This window comes from Porites lutea, chromosome 10 (assembly GCF_958299795.1).
Source record: "Porites lutea chromosome 10, jaPorLute2.1, whole genome shotgun sequence".
NCBI classification, from domain to species: Eukaryota; Metazoa; Cnidaria; class Anthozoa; order Scleractinia; family Poritidae; genus Porites; species Porites lutea.
Genome location: NC_133210.1, coordinates 14,972,783 through 14,989,542, shown reverse-complemented (window position 1 = coordinate 14,989,542; position 16,760 = coordinate 14,972,783). Strand labels below are relative to the sequence as shown.

At 40.3% G+C, this 16,760-nt stretch overlaps 1 protein-coding gene across 1 annotated transcript; it reads right to left on the bottom strand.

Moving 5' to 3' along the window:
- Positions 1 to 2,528: 2,528 nt before the first annotated feature.
- Positions 2,529 to 16,760, bottom strand: LOC140951285 (uncharacterized). Its single transcript, XM_073400526.1, has 7 exons — positions 16,635 to 16,760; positions 14,921 to 15,082; positions 14,679 to 14,756; positions 13,361 to 13,428; positions 10,649 to 10,735; positions 3,770 to 7,480; positions 2,529 to 2,748 (listed from the first exon to the last, which is right to left on the bottom strand). The coding sequence occupies exons 1-6, from the start codon at positions 16,723 to 16,725 to the stop codon at positions 3,788 to 3,790; spliced, it is 4,179 nt and encodes a 1,392-aa protein (XP_073256627.1). The 5' UTR covers positions 16,726 to 16,760; the 3' UTR covers positions 2,529 to 2,748; positions 3,770 to 3,787.

Below are 16,760 nucleotides of genomic sequence, written 5' to 3'. Positions count from 1 at the left end.
CACCTTTATTCAAGGGACACCTATTCAGGGGACACAAAATTTGGTGCCAGAAAAATTTTTACATAATCTTTGTATCTGTTACCTCTATTGAAGGGTCACTTCCTTTCAGGGGAAAGGGACACATTTTCTGGGTGACACCTTTGCACGAAAAAAAAAAAACACTCACAAAACGCGTTCACTAGTCACAATGACCACAGATTTCACGACATGAACTATCTCACTTAAACCGATGTACTGAACTTGTCAGAATTCTACACACAATATCGTAGAGATTAGTTAATCATGATTTTTTTTAAAAAGGTGCAAGAGCTGAGGTGCATACATAATGAGCTAACAGCGTAACGTAATGTGTGCTCTATGGAATATAATGAAATTGTTTTTCTTGACCAATCACAACACAAGCACTTATTCATTGTTTTCTCAAACTAGCCTTCACCCCTTCCGTTTCCCTTCCGCGCTTTTCTCCCTTTCCACCTCCCCTTTCTCTTTTTGCGCCAGACGCGCAGGGCATTAGACTGGTGACTTTAAACAGATAGCAGACTGCTACGCAATACCCTAACTATGACACTACTATACACTAATTCCATTGTCTTCTTTTGATTACTTGCAGCTATTTGGCATTAGTTTTTGTATCTGTTTCACGGGTTAAGTAAAATCACTGTAACGAAAGAAAGCATCCATCTTCCAGGCTATTGTAAAAGTAAAACGGCTTTGTTATGTGACAAAACCATATACTTTTTTCGCAGAATTTACTTGAAAAAAGGGCAAAGTTCGCAGCTTTGTTCTTACCAACAAAAGATGGCTGCCGTGACATAAGCTGAAAACGAGCAATAGCTCCTCCAAGATCACTTTTATAGAGACCTCTTATCAAACATGAGAAACGGTGTTGCATCTCGTAATGAACACTTCGAACTTCATCAAAAATACTCCCAACCGAATCTCTTCTCTTTGTTGGATACGTGATTAAAAAGGTTCCCTTGTCTTTGATTAGCCTGAGAAAGCAGCCGACATTTTTGCAACGTCACCACTGGTTACCCCGTGAAATGACGTTTCAGAAACAAGCGCAGAAATTCAATGCTGATGACGCGACAATACCCAGATCTGGGTAGTGCATCTGATTGACTAAAAATTTGCTTCAGCCGACTGGGAGTCACTACCCAGATCAGCCTAGCGACGCGTCATCGGTATGGAATTTCTGCGCTCCTTTCTCAGAGGTAATTTCGCGGGAAACCAGTGTTGGCGTCGTGTAATGTCGGCTGGTTTCTTAGGCTAGTCTTTGATACATTGCAAGGAAACTTCAAAACGACTAACAGGCTGAGCTATTTGAGTTTGTCCCTCAGCGTCCGCTATACCAGGACGTTTAATTCGTCTGAATCTTAAAGCGTCTGCCTCAACGTCCTTTATTTTTTCTAGGCGTCTCAAATGCGTCAAACGTCTCTACGGCCATCGTTTACTTAACAATTATTCGTCGAGCCCGAATGGGCTCTGAGTCAATAGCCCATGAGGCCATGAGGACGAAAGGAATAATTGTTTTAGTAAAATCCAACTAGTTGCTCAAAAATATCGGGACAAAAGAACTTTAGTTAGTTAAAGCTAGACTTGCATCTATTTTTTGCCGTCGAAAAGCAGGCGCTTTTCGCTACCAGTCGGCTATAACATATATTAGCCCAGTAGTAGCTCAACCAATCAGAACGCAGCATTGATGATAGACCACTAGTTGGATTTTACTAATATTATATAGTCGTAATAGCATTCACGAAAGAGAAAAACCCTCTGGTACAAACAAAACAGGAGTCAGTATGGTCTGTTTACAACTCTTTTTGAATTACACGTATTAGCTAAAAATAGCTCTTACAAAAGGCGTTTAGGAAACTTGATCATAAAGTAGGTAATCGGATTATAAAGCTACAACTGAGCTATTATAAACAAAAACCTGCTAAATTTCCGCTTAATTTTACATACTTCATAGAATCGCCTAAACCTCTTACAAAAACGGGAGTAGAATGAGGAATGAGTTCACGTGATAGCTTGTTGGATGCGGAATAGATAACTTGACATAAAGTAGAAATTAATGAAACCCTAACCCTAAACGCATAGTTTACAATTTATACCATTCCTCATGCCACGCCACCAGCCTAGTCACTAGGAGTTCTTCTGGACTCTACCGTGAGCTGTGACGTCACCAAGAGAGACTCGCCCGCTGCTTGCCAGACTTTGCGCGGACAAAGAGAGACTATGCTGCCAAGCCGTGTGTCTTTTCGCTGAGTTACTTCTCCTCTTACCCAATCCGCTTACAAAACGGTTATAATCATACGTTCAAACGTTAACTACAACTAGAAAAATTCTATTTTCGTGTCATTTTAAAATGAACGATAAAAATGTACACTTTGTCTAATCCTTAAAAAGTAAAACTCGAAAGGAGTTTGTAAACGTCTTTGCTACGGGTTGAACTTAAAGAAAATTGAGCTAAATAGGTTCATCCACAGGGCAACCACTAAAAGTTAATACTGTACGTGGTTCTTCGCTGGTGCTTCAAACAGTACTGGAAATCCTTTATTTGCAACTACAAGGGAGGACATGAAAAGCAAACTTTAGAACCTGCCTTAGCCTCAGGTGCAGCATTGGAATCCTTATTTTTCTATTGGTGTCAGCATCTGTCGTGGTAACGCTGCGCCCTCTGAAACAATCAGCTAATAGAGTATGCCAAGAAACAGCAGATCTGGTGGCTTTCAAACTTACATCAGTGAACTGCAAAAATAAAAATATTGCCAAATATTAGCTATTAGATCCAGACTAAGGCGGGTCCTGTCAAGATAAATGGTTATGCAGTAAACAGTTTCCGCAAGTTGTTATCTTGAAGAAAGGACATACAGCGATATGAAACCAATTTACTTTGCTCATTGTCATTTTGATTAAAAAGGAAGAGGAACGTTATTGGGGTCAGTTGATCAATTAGAAATAACTTAAGTTAAAAACTGCGAATAAGATTTAAACATAAACGTACGTTTCCAAAAGTACCTTTTCAATGGTAAAGAGTCCTCTGGGAGAAAAAAGGCAAAAAATACCGTAAAGAGATGACGGCTTCATGTTGTAACAGGGCGGGCAACTTGGTGTCATGACTTTTCATTCCAGTCTTACTCAAACTCAAGCTACTTAAGATTAATTCGACCCCATCATTTCACAGCACAGCGGTTTTGTGGAATTGATAGTTCTCAACGATAGTCGTTAGGATGGTTAAAAGCCCCTGCAAGGATAACATTCGTTCTCACTCTTTGATAAAGCTGTGCGTCTTTGTTATTTAACACCTTTCCCAATAACACAAAATGCTAAAAAAGTGACAATTAGAGTGCTGTCACCGTATATAATTAATCTATAACTACAAGTGTAATTTATCTAGCACTACTAATTTATTTTCCTTTTTGGCTTGTGTTCACTTGGTAGCACGTTTTCTGGTGCCTAACTTATTGCAATTCACCTTTAATGTTTCCTTGTTTACCTCCAAAAATTGGCATAACCATTGTCTTCGATTTCTTTTAGGACGACTGTAACAACCACGAAAAATTGGAAAAAATAATTTCCGGAAAATTTTGGAGAGGCGCGGGGGGTTGGGGGTGGTTGCAAACAAGGTGCATTATGGTCCATGTGAAAATAGTGAATGTAAAGAAAGGAGAATAGGATGTGTAGATGAATGCATATTTGAGTGAACTCTACAAATTGAAACAAAGCTTGACAAAATATTGTTCATAGATTACAAAATTTTTGACGTTACCTCGGCATTGAAGGTGATTTATTCGTTCCGACCAAATTCCAAGGTGACGTCATCACCAATAAGCACGAATGGTGCCCAATACTTGACTGCATTAAACTCCTCAGATTCTCTCATACAATTCATTGTTTGATTCAAGGATTCACTCGCACTTATCCCTTTCACAAGATGCTGATAGAAATTTTTCATGAATTCCAAAGTGGCTTTATCATCAATCGCCCACAACGACACCAGAACAGAACGAGCACCAGCACCCAAAAATGCCCGTGCTATACCGACCACACCCTCGGCTTTGATCTCACCATGAGCACTATGACAGCAACTGAGTACAACTAGTCTTGCTCGCATCTGAACACCCAGTACATCTCTCATCGTCAAAATGTTCTTTTTCACACCTTTTGTTGACGCTAGGGCAATCTCGCCCGTTTCCATATTGCCATGTGCAGCGATGTGCACCAAGGCAATAGAATCGAGTCGGGCTAAAACCTCATCCTTTGTGGCCTGTGTTCCAATTAGAGGTGTACTGTCAAGCATTCTGCCAATCATTTCTACTTCCTCCCTGGCACATGGTAGCGGTGGAAGCTCTGTCAAAGGGTCACCCACAAGAAGGGTGCCTGACTTGTGATGATAATCTACTGGACAATCCGCAATCATTTTCAAGCTGGTGAGGGACGGAGCCACGCGAATTTTGAATGACTCGCAAAGGTACTTGAAATCTGGGTTCTGGAATGCAGCAAAAGGGGCCAAGCAAAGTGAACCTTCAGGAACGAATATTAGTTCGCTGCCCAAAAGTAGATCTTGAATAGGCTCAATTATCATGTCATACAATGTACTCAAGGCACTGCTATGAAGGTCCAAGAGTTGGGTTTGTCTGTCATCCTGGAGCGATGTTTTAGCTATTAGTCTTTTATCCCTCGCCAATTCAAGTGATCGATCTTCACACTCCAAAAAATCTGTTGCTCCAATTTCCTGCTGCAAAATCTGTAAAATAGCCTGAAAGAAAATGTTGACTTTATCCCGTGAATTGATTTGCTTCTTTCTTAGTTCAACACACTTTCCTTTCTGGCAGACCCAGAAATTTAATTCACTCTTTCCAAAGGCTATAAAAATTGTATTTGGAGGAAGGTCACTGAGCAGTTCATTGACCGTTTTTATTCTGGCTGTACCTGGTCCAGCATACCTCCTTTCAAAGGCATATTTTAATTCAATAAGATCTTTTAAACCTTGTGCGCGTCCTTGCTCGGCAGAAAACAAAGCCTCCGTAACGCTACCTTCTGCTAATTTCAAGCGCCAAAGGGCTGCGTATGCTGTCTGGTATTGATCACGCAAGCTTATTTTCCACTCGTCGTTCAATTGAAGACGCTCTCTAATGTTATTAAAGAAAGTAATTCCTGTCTGGTAATATTCAATAGCCACTGGAAATTGGCCTAGTAATTCAAACGATTGACCAAGATTCGAACACGCTGTTCCCTCACCCAATGTGTCACCCAACTCTTTTGCAATTTCCTGGTTACGTTTAAAGTAGTCTATGCCTGTCTTCAAATCTCCTAGAAGGTACTGGACCTGGCCAAGATTGCCATACGCCTTTCCCTCCCCCGATTTGTCACCCAATTCTTTCGCAATTTTCAGTCCACGTTCATAGTAGACGACCGCTGTTTTAAGATCTCCAAGACGTTGATGGGCGATGCCAAGATTGCCATTTGCCCCTCCTTCTCCCGGTCTGTCGCCCATAGCTTTCGCAATCTCCAGAGATCGTTCATGGTAGTCTATGGCTGTTTTAAAATTTCTCAGACTGTCATGGGCGCATCCAAGATTGCCATACGCCCTTCCCTCCCCCGATTTGTCACCCAATTCTTTCGCAATTTTAAGAGAACGTTCAAGGTAGTCTATGGCTCTTTTAACATCTCCCAGACTGAGAAAGGCGCAGCCAAGAATGCCATACGCTTTTCCTTCTCCGAATGTGTCACCCAACTCTTTTGCAATTTTTAGATGACGTTCTTGGCAGTCTATGGCTGTTTTAAAATCTCCCAGACTTTGATGGGAAAAGCCAAGATTGCCATATGCCGCTCCTTCTCCAGATGTGTCACCCAACTGTTTTGCAATTTTCAGATGACGTTCATGGTAGGCTATGGCTGTTTTAAAATCTCCCAGACTGCTATGACAGGTGCCGAGATTACGATATGCATATCCTTCTTCCGCTCTGTCACCCAGCTCTTTCGTAATATTCAGATGCCGTTCATGGTAGACTATAGCTGCTTTAAAATCTCCTAAACGTTCATGGGCGGATCCAAGATTGATATACGCAGTTTGTTCGCCCGACCTATGACCCAGTTCTTTGGCAATTTTCAGATGACTTTCGTGGTATTCTATGGCTGTTTTGAAATTTCCCAGACTGCTATGTGAGATGCCAAGTTTGCCATATTCCTCTCCTTCTCCAAACCTGTCGCCCAATTCTTTAGAAATTTTCAGGCTACGTTCATTGTAGTCTATGGCTGTTTTGAAACTTCCCAGCCTGTTATGGGCGTCGCCAAGATTGCTATATGCAATTCCCTCTCCTGATCGGTTGCCTAATTCTTTCGCAATTTCCAGATGACGTTCATGATAGTCTATTGCTGTTTTAAAATTTCCGAGACTGAGATGGGCGATTCCCAGATCGCCATATGCCCTTCCTTCTCCCCGTCTGTCACCCAGTTCTTTCGCAATTTTCAGGCTACGTTCGTGGTAGTCTTTGGCTGTTTTGAACTTTCCCACGCTGTTGAGGTCGCCGCCAAGATTGCTATACGCTTGTTCTTCTCCCGATCTGTCACCCAATTCTTTGGCAATTTTCAGACTTTGTTCATGGAAGTCTATGGCTGTTTTAAAATTCCCTAGACTGTATTGGGTGTTGCCAAGATTGTTATACGCTTTTCCTTCTGCTAATCTGTCTCCCAACTCTTTTGCAATTTTCATGCAACGTTTATGGTAGTCTAAGGCTGTTTTAAAATCTCCCAGACTGTGACAGGAGATGCCAAGATTGGCATATTCCTCTCCTTCCCTTGATCTTTCACCCAATTCTTTCGCGATTTTCATACTACGTTCATGGTAGTGCATGGCTGTTTTGAAATCTCCAAGACTGTGATAGGAGATACCAAGATTACCATATGCCGCTCCTTCTGCGGATCTATCACCCAGCTCTTTCGCAAGTTTCAGGCTACGTTCACAGTAATTTATAGCTGTTCTAAAATTTCCCAGACTGTCTTGGGCATTGCCAAGATTGTTATACGCCTTTCCTTCTCCTGATCTGTCACCCAAGTCTCTTGCTACTTTAAGGCAACGTTCATGGTAGTCTACAGCCGTTTTAAAATCTCCCAGACCGTAATGGGCGCATCCAAGGTTGCCATACGCAGTCCCTTCTCCCGCTCTATCACCGAGTTCTTTTGCAATATTCAGCTGACGTTCATGGTAGTCTATGGCTGTTTTGAAATCTCCCAGACTTTGACAGGAGATGCCAAGACAGCCATACGCCGCTCCTTCACCCGATCTGTCACCCAATGTTTTCGCAGTTTTTAGGCGACGTTTATAGTAGTCTCTGGCAGATGTAAAATCTTCCAGACTGTCAAAAGTGTTTCTATGGTTGCCATAAGCCTTTCCTTCTTCCGATCTGCCATCAAAGTTGTCAATTCTACTAGAACTACTAGTGCTCCCAATGGTGTGTGTCGGATTCGCGTCAGTTCTCTGCGAAGCAAATCACGCAAAGTGTATGAAATCACATGTTACATTATGGTTTTTTAAATTTAAAATCTATACCTGGATATAACTGCGGCACTATACGCTGTAAGGCACCTGTTGGGCCGAAAACCCCCTTTTTAGTTTTTCAAATTCAACCAAAAGGGTTAACGTGGTAAGGGCAAATAGTCAAAGAAGAAATACTACAGACATCGGCAGATATTGAAAGGCATTTAGGAAGGTTTAATAAACATTCCAGTACAAGTCGGTGTTCTGATTGGATTAAGTTTATAATAAGTTTCATCGATGACAAGCAGTGTATATTATTCATTCTTATAGACTCCATTCTCGGTGCCTTGCAACTCGTAAAGACGGAACGGGTTTATAAGGGAGTGTGAGTTAAAGTTAACTGGCAGCCCGTAAGCGACCAATCGTTTCAGTTGTTATGTGTAAAAGGTAAAACAATTAAACTGATTTTTTTTTTCTCAATCGAGTGTGGCAAAAATGGCTTGCCTAAAAACCCAACATCAAATTTCTATAAGATAGCACGCCTAGTTTTGGAACGCCTTGAAATTGTTGTAGAGTAGGGACCTAAAACTCCACAATTCTCTTCTATTGGTAGGTCGTTACTCTGATTTTGCGAGGCCCATTTCCGACAGGCCGCCCATTCAGTCTTATGTTCGCCGTTTTAGGCAAGTTTTAAACATTGCAAGTCGGGTACCAAATTTTTTTGTATCATTGATGCTTAATCTGAAACTCTACAGATACTTAGCAGTTGTTATCTTTTGGTAAGTCCTAGACACCGTAACAAAGACATGGGATGGCTACCCAAGAACTACACATTGTGCTTAAGGAGGACGCAGGGCTTGAGTTTGAGGAATTGAGAAATGCAATGGAGGATAGATGTTCGTGGCAAACTATTGTGGGGTTGTGTTCGAGCAACTCGCTCGCCACACGATGAGGTACCAGGAATCTGATTTACATCTCGGCCTTTATTCTTCTTTGACTTCTGCTAACAATCTTAATTTTCCTACTCTTGTAACCCTTTCCTACTTTTCTACTCTTCTCTACTTACTAGTTCAAGTATAGTAGCGGTTTTTATAGCCAAAGCTGGACATGTTTGGGTTAGCTGACCGGAAGAGTTTCTATTGTATATCTTATCGCTAACATTGCAACAGGTTTGCTATTGTAAGGGAATAGATTAGCCTACGCACAGCCGCAAGACAAGTACCAAAGAACCTAGGCCAGCTCTAACACCACCAACACGACCACCTGCAAAAACTAATTAATATCTGTCAATGTCAAGCTAATAACATTCCTAATAACTGTGGCAATAAGTAAAAAAAAAGTTGTTTTGATCTACTAAAGGAAACATTTTTTGTTGGAAGAACAACATGAAAAACTTGTAGCGGCGGTGAGAAAATGAGAAATGTTAGCGGCCACCATGATGAAAAATGAGCGGCAGTGAAAAAAAAGTGGACAAGAACGCTTACGACATTTCCTCCATAAAACGTGTACAGTAAAAACCCGCAACTAAGAACCTACAAATTAAGAACCTGTTAGCCTAAAATTGGTCATTTATACCCCCTATAAACAAGAACCTGTTTAGCCTAAGAAATGTAAAACAGGTTTTTATTTTCTAAAATCATACTAGTACATTACAGCTGCATTGCAAGAATCATATGAAGCAAAAAAAGCAGATTGCCATTGTTGTAAAAATGTTTTTTAAAGAAAAATGAGTGCAAGATATGTAGACTTACAAAGCATACTAAGCAATATGTAAATGTTTTAATTGTTTTTTCTCCAGACATAAGAACCCATTTTAAGAACCTAAATAGCCTAGAATTCTTTTAACTACCATTTATATAAGAACCTGTTTAGCCTAACTCCTAAAAATGTAGGTTCTTAGTTGCGGGTTTTTACTGTAACTAGGAAGTTTCTAGAAGTTTCACTTGTAGTCGTGAAAAACAACGGCAAAGAAATGTCCAAAAAAGACTCTGGTGTACATGCAAGGTTGCTTTTTTGCTTAAGACCAATTGTTGTTTTTTCACCGTTCTCTTTGCCTTCGTCGCGTAGCATTACACGATTTTATATTTTGTTTTTACCCCTGGCTAAGTCTACATATTACCTTGATAATTAATTAACCCAAGGGGAACAGTAATTATTTTTTCTGGTGAATATCTATGTTCCCCAAGGCGACATTGATAGAAACATTGAAACTTGTGGTCGTATTTGACAGTGAAGAAAAATCGGGCGTAATGATACCAAAATCACTCTCTCAACGGAGACGCATTCGCGAAGAGGCTGGATCTGAATCGGAATTCTGCACATATAACACATATGTTTGAACAAGGAGAATAATCTTTTCAGTACGTCATGAAAATCACACAATTATTTGCCTATTCTTTGACTGAATTCAACAGAAACGTTTTTCTGGAGCATATTAAATATTTCTAAGCCTTCATGTTAGGGATTATTGACCATTTAATAATAAAAAAGGGCGAAACTTTATTTTCTAAGTCAAAATTTATTCTCTTGTTATACAAAATTCCTTACCTTGTCTCTTATTCCCCATAAATTCCCGCACATTCATTCCAACGCTAAAGAGATAATGGTCGGAACACACTACAGGACGAGCGACAAGTTGCTGCAACACTGAGGACGAGGCCGTTGCTTCGACTTGTCGCCTACTGTGTACCGCTACTTGTGCAGTTAGAGTGATTTTCGTGTGACCTTGAAAAATGAAATCGGCAAGTGTTCGTTATTTGTTTTATCAGCCAAGGGATGAAAAGATAAAAATATGACCTCTTTGTTTTCCCGCCAAAAAAGAACACGCTAGTTCGATTGGCCAATCGTGTTGCAGTATGACATCAAAGCGAAGTATTGGTTAATTTGTTGAACGTTTTCGGACATGAAGTTTTTTTACCCGACGGTTCGCTTAACCAACCAACCAACCGACCAACCGTATCCGTTCGATAAACCAATCAAATCGCTCTATTTCCGTTCGTTTGTTGTTTGTTATGTTCGCGTGGTTTCATTTCAAGGTCATACGAATTAAAATCGCTCTAACCCGGCATGCGTGTGCAGACGTCTTGCTAAGTTTTTGTTTCACTGGCCGAAACTGATTACTGGGTATCCGCCTACAACCAAGAGTGTAATATTTTTTTTCCTCCTTACCTTTTCTTGGTGGCTTTCTTGCAGTTTGCTTTTTTCTTTCATGGACGAGCCCCGAATTCCCAACAACTTCTGGTTATTCGGGTCAATCTTTAAGTAGTTAAATTGTTCAGTTAATTTTCATATAATTTTACAAATTGCAAAGCTACCCAACTTGAAAGATACTATTTATAATTACGCAACGTTTCGTTGGTCATATAACGCCAAATTAAGTGTCTCTGATTGCAAATGATTTTCAATATAATAATATCTTTTTCTATAGCAGCGTCCCGATTATCAAAATTAAGTTTGCTAATTTGATAAGAGGATACATTTTCTTGCCTGAGGACGCCTCGTGTGATAGAAAAGGATATAGTCATAATACAAAAAAGGGGAAATCTGTACAGTAACTGGAAAGCAGCCGATTGATATACTTGCTCGTGACCTCACACATGAAAGATACTTTTAAAACTAGGAGTAATCGGAGCTTAGAAGAGTGCGTTCGATATGTTTGTAAGGCGTACAGGTAGGGTGGATGGTTATTGCGATAGATTAAGCCCAGTTTCCATATGATCGCTACGATCGCTGCAATCGCTGAGAAAAAAAAAGTTCAGCGATCATATGGAACCACTCCCCAGCGATCGCAGCGACAACGATCGCTGAGATAGAACTTTCTATATCTCAGCGATTGTTGTAGCTGAGATCGCTGGAGAATGGTTTCATATGATCGTTATGATCCGGAAGTTTTTTTTCCTCAGGATCGCAGCGATCACATCGATGGTAGCGATCATATGGAAACCGGGCTTTAATTTCATCATGGCATATTTTAAACGTAAGGATTGCTTAAAGCAAAACCTCTGTTTAAACTGTGTATCATCATGAAAAAGCCTTGAAGGCTAGTGATATCGTATGTTCCGTCTCAGTAAGTGCAGTAGTTTGGTCGAGTGTGTTGATTTCAGTGACTTGAGTGGAGCTACTGTGGGCTGTTTATAAGTTTTTCCGAATAAATAACGTAGACCTAAAATGTTCGTTTGTCCGGTGCCGAAAATGTCACAAGTCATGATGAAACGGCGCCGCCGAGCTTCACATCTCGGTAGATTTACTTTGTGGCACAACGGCCGCCGAGCTACAAAACTCGGTAGATTTACTTTGTGGCACAACGGCCGCCGAAACTTTTTAAAGATGAACGTTTTCAAAGATTCAGCAAAGACAGATCGATAGTAGACCTTCAGCATACTCTTGAAATATGTACGCTATACGAAGATTCAGCAAACTTTTAAAAGATTTACCAAGACAGAATAAAAGACCTCGACAAACGCTTGAGGACGCACTAATCACCACGTGAGTTAGTTCGTCCAAGTGAGGCAAAACGTAAGCAAGTGCCTCAAAGCGAGGCAAATGTGTGTCGACGACGACGACAAATGCAATCTCGAAAAAACCTCCATTATTAACTGCACAGGAAACCCAATAATGCACAGAACACCCAACGCAAATTAGGGGTTGCGTTCTCGTACCTCGAACGCAATTAATTACTGGTCATTTTTTGTAAGAATCTATTACTTTCGTAAGAAAGGGGCTGATTTCATGAGCCGAGCTAGAACAGTATGTCGAGATCTCGGTCAAATAATTAACACAAAATCAACTTCGTGCACGTCCTTGAATCGAAACTGGTATTGTGAAACGGCGCCGCCGAGCTTTAATCGAACGCTGAGATATTGCTGATAACCGCGGCAGGTTCAGGGTCTTAAAATAACCGAGAAATGAAGGTACTCCCTTTGCACTGCAAGCGGCTAGACCTTCGCGTGGCTCGGATGACCGCGTAAAATGGCGGTCGCGTCTCCAGTTGGAGATGTAAAATATAGTGTCCCAATTAGTACTTTCGTGCTAAATACATTGACACTCAAATAAAAGTGCAAGTGCATTTTTTTGTGATGCCGTGATCCCTACCGAACTGGGCAAAAAATATGCGAAATTTTGGTGTTATACAGTTGCACTCTCACATTGAGATAGTTTTTAGTCTTCTGTCTTCTGTCCACAGTTACCGGACTAGATCTCTTACTAATGAAAATTACTATGTTGAACAAGTTAGAACTGAAAATATGAAGCGAGCCTTCTCTATTTCCGGTGCTTTAATTTGGAACAGTATTCCACTTTCTATCAAAACACTTAAAAAAAAATCAATTCAAAAGCCAACTAAAGAGAAAACTCTTTGAAATACTGGAAAAAGAGGACGACTATATCAGAGTTTCTGAAATTAGAGGGCAATTCTCAAAATCGTAACATGGTGTACTTCCGTATGAAGTACAGTCTGCCTTCCTGTCTCATTCTGGCTATAAACCACACGACAAACTAGATTGCTTCTCGGATTGTTCGTTTAACATATATATATATATATCTATACAATTTTCTTTTTTCTCTTGTACCCGCCTGGAATAGCCTTCGCTAATTGCGGGCACAAGCTTTGTAAGCTATATTTAATTTGAAATAAACTTGTTGTTGTTGTTGTTGTTGTTGGTTGACTCTTTCACATATATGCACTTTTTTGTACCAAAGCCTTTGTTTTGATTCAGTTTCGTTAAGTCTTAGAAACCGAGCGTTCTCTTCGAATCCTAGGGCGCAGGCGCTAAGCGCGCGGTGTTTTCTCTTAAACGGGCGGCGGCAAGATTCGAAGAGATCTCTTGGTTACGTCAGGGAAATTGACTCCAAATCTATTCTATCAACTTTAGGAAAGGATACTGCTAATCCCTTATCACACCAAGTGATGGCTTCGTCAAACTTTTTCAACTGAACGCAGGCACTTGCACCTGTGAATACACAAAGCACAGTTTAGCTCCAACACATTTGCTGTATTCAATGCTGATTATCTTGTTTGTTGTACCAAGGGAAGGACTATTTGAAAATTTGTGTAGGTGATGAAAGTCAAGAGAAAACTACGCGAAAAAAAATCATGTGCATGGAACAGTCCACGGATCCTTTCAACTGCACAACTGCACAGCCAACATTGCCTCGATCTAATGAGCATTTTTTTGTAGCGATAACTGCGTAGTTTTACAAACATTACTCTTGTTATGATATCCTACGCTATCATGTTATAAACAGCGGCAGCAGCTTAATTTTAGTGGAAGCTTGTGATAGAGAAGAGATATAAGCTGGCTTAACCTACTGTACACCAGACCGATCAGAGAGTCAAAGAATCATAGTTAATGCAGCTGCAGCTAAACGTTAAAACAGTACTGGGAGAACATCACGTTTGTTGTTAAGCGAGGGAAATGAGGACATCGTTAACAACTCGGAGAGAAGAGAGGCTTTTCCATAGGTTGACTGGTGTGTTGGAGGAGAGTTTACCTACGTGCAACGGAGTATATTTTACTAAGTTCGGAAATTTTTGATATTGTGATGAACATTAGGTTACCATGGTTACAGTCCGTTTGGTTGGCCACAAGCTTTTCAATGGCTAATTAAGGACCTGTTTAATGGAGTGAGGGACCCCAGTCTAGTGGGGTTGGTTTCTTTTGTTTTCACGCTCTGGGGGACACAAAACAAAAGAAACCTACCCCACTAGGCCGGGGTCCCCCACTCCATGTTAACAGGGCCTAACTTGGAAAGAAATTTCTGGGGCGGATCCAGGTATTTTTGCTTAGGAGGGGCCAACCTGAACACCAGTTGAAGCCAGTAACTTCCATCCTTCTACGTCGTTACACACTGTTTTTTTTTTACCACAGTACATGTGAACACGGAACATTCTACTCATAAAATCATTCGCCTCTTGTGTTAAAATTGCTAAATGATGAACTTTCTCTGTTCAGATTTAATTAATTTGATCAAGTCCCAAGGTTAAAAGACAACATGAAAAAGCATTAGTTCTGTTTCTCAGCCAGGAAGTGGAAGTTGTATGCAACAATTCAGGACCATGCAGGGGTAACTGTTTCAGTTTTATAGCAGCTAGTTGGCTTAGTACTTGATCAGTCGGATATACTGGGGGGATCCACACCCCAAAGACCCTCCCCCCTGGATTCGCCACTGAATTTTGACGACGGGACTACAGCTAACTTACCTCGCACAAAAGCTTTAAAGAAAGATGGTCGTAGGCCCACGGCAATTTTTGCATCATCCAGTGTTTCAGTGAAATTACCTGTGAAAGAATGAATGCAAAAAGACGATAGGACCATTTGACCACAGTACTCACATAATCACTGCTAATACTTATAGCAGTTGTTACTCTTCCCTGCCCCCAAAACAATCCGATAGGCAAAACGAAATTAAAGATATTTAAGACAACTAACAGCAACTTCTCACCCAAATTAAAACGTGCCGCCGCCCGGTTGCTGTACAGTATGGCGTTCAGTTCTTCATCTTTACAGTTCACTTTAATTCCTTCCGTGTAGAAGTGAATGGCGCTGTTAAAATTTTTCTTCTTGTACTCATCGTTGCCCTCATTCTTGTAGACCTCAGCGATTGCTACAATAACAATAATAATATTAATAATAATAATAATAATAATAATAATAATAATAATAATAATAATAATAATAATAATAATAATAATAATAATTGTCACTTACATGGCGCAATTTCCATATGAATGCTCAATTGCACTCCACAGTAGACCGTGAGCGGTCGTCCTTCTTCCCTCATTGCCACGTGCGGTGAGCGAAGTAGTGAAATTACGTAAATTAATGGTAAAAAGGAGGAGAGACTGGGGCGGAGAGAAGACTCTTATAATTTAGTCGCTCGGGCTTCCGCCCTCGTTCCTCGCAGCTTCTTAAAACTAGGTTTAAAAACTTCTCCTGATGGCTGATATTGGCCAGGTTTAAAGGCGCTCAATTTTTCACGATTTACACCTGCCACCCTTTCAAAATAACGCCGGTGTAGTTCCGGGTGTAGTTGCATCCCGGAGAAGCCAATAGATAAAAATCAAAATCGATGAAAGTCGTTAGTAATCAAGTGATTTTTATCGATTGATAACGGAAAAAGGTGAAAATCTATCTGGGGTAACCTGAATTTAGATCAGACACCGGCCCCTTCGACTTGATTGCTACCGATTTTTATCGATTGACTACTCAGGGCTCAAAAGAAAAATAAGGAACTGCTCGCAGTCTAGCTTCACAGAAGTTCTAAAAATATCAATAATAATAGTAATAATTACATAAGTGCATACGAGTAAAAATAAAGAACCCTGTCATGAAAAAACTTAGGACAATAGAAATATTTTCAGTTTAGTTTTAAAACATGATAGACTCGTGTTTGTCCTTATGTCATGTGGTAGGTTGTTCCACAACTTTGGGGCAGCGAACATAAAATTGCAGTTACCAAGGGTCTTTGATGATTTCTCTGGAGGAAAGCGGAGTAAGGTTCCATCACACAAATAAGAGAAGAAAGATGAGAAGGAGCCATGTTACTTAAAATCTTAAAGGTAATTAAAATTCACTTAAAATCGATGTTTTGCCTCAGAGGTAGTCAGTGCAAATCCCGTAATCTTGGCGTGACGTGGCAGAATTCAGGCACTGAATATACCAGGCGAGCACATGCGTTTTGAGTTCCCTGGAGCTTTAAGATAAGACTGTTAGGCAAACCGAAGAATATAACATACCAAATTACAATGATTTTAGTCAGTGTATTTCTAACTTTTGAACTTGCGTGATATTAAGTCGTGTTTGTTTCACTTGAGATAGACCAATTCCAAAAAAAACAAAAGAAATCATCTCGAGGCTCGGTAATGAATTATTCATTTCTCTTGTTTTATTCCCCCAAGCCTCGGAGCCAAGTACAATTTTTTAAAAAAATGAAAATGGTCTATTTTTCTGTGTTTATATCATTCCTTCTTTAACTTCTGCAACTGCTGAGATGAAATTAAAAGACACCGTAAGAATATCTTTTACGAATATTGAATAAAATGGCCTAAACTCAATATTATTACCCTCACATCCGTAAAAATAGATAGCTAAGGGCGTTAGCCGGGCGAACTAAATTCGCTGTCGACATGATAAGTAAACAGCATGTTGTTCCTCACCTCTTAAATTGTCATCATCAAAGTGCAGTGTCTCCTCAGCAGCTGATGTGCCTTCGCCTTCTTTCGAAGCTGTGATTGCACTTCTCGCCATGCTTGAAGATTTACGAATTGCTGATAAAGGTGTTC

Coding starts and splice junctions, on each gene's coding strand:
- LOC140951285 (XM_073400526.1), bottom strand. CDS start 16,725: ATGGCGAGAAGTGCAATCACAGCTTCGAAAGAAGGCGAAGGCACATCA. Junction 15,083..16,634: donor TGATGATGACAATTTAAGAG/GTGAGGAACAAC, acceptor TTGTTATTGTAG/CAATCGCTGAGGTCTACAAG. Junction 10,736..13,360: donor GGTGTGATAAGGGATTAGCA/GTATCCTTTCCT, acceptor AACTACTTAAAG/ATTGACCCGAATAACCAGAA.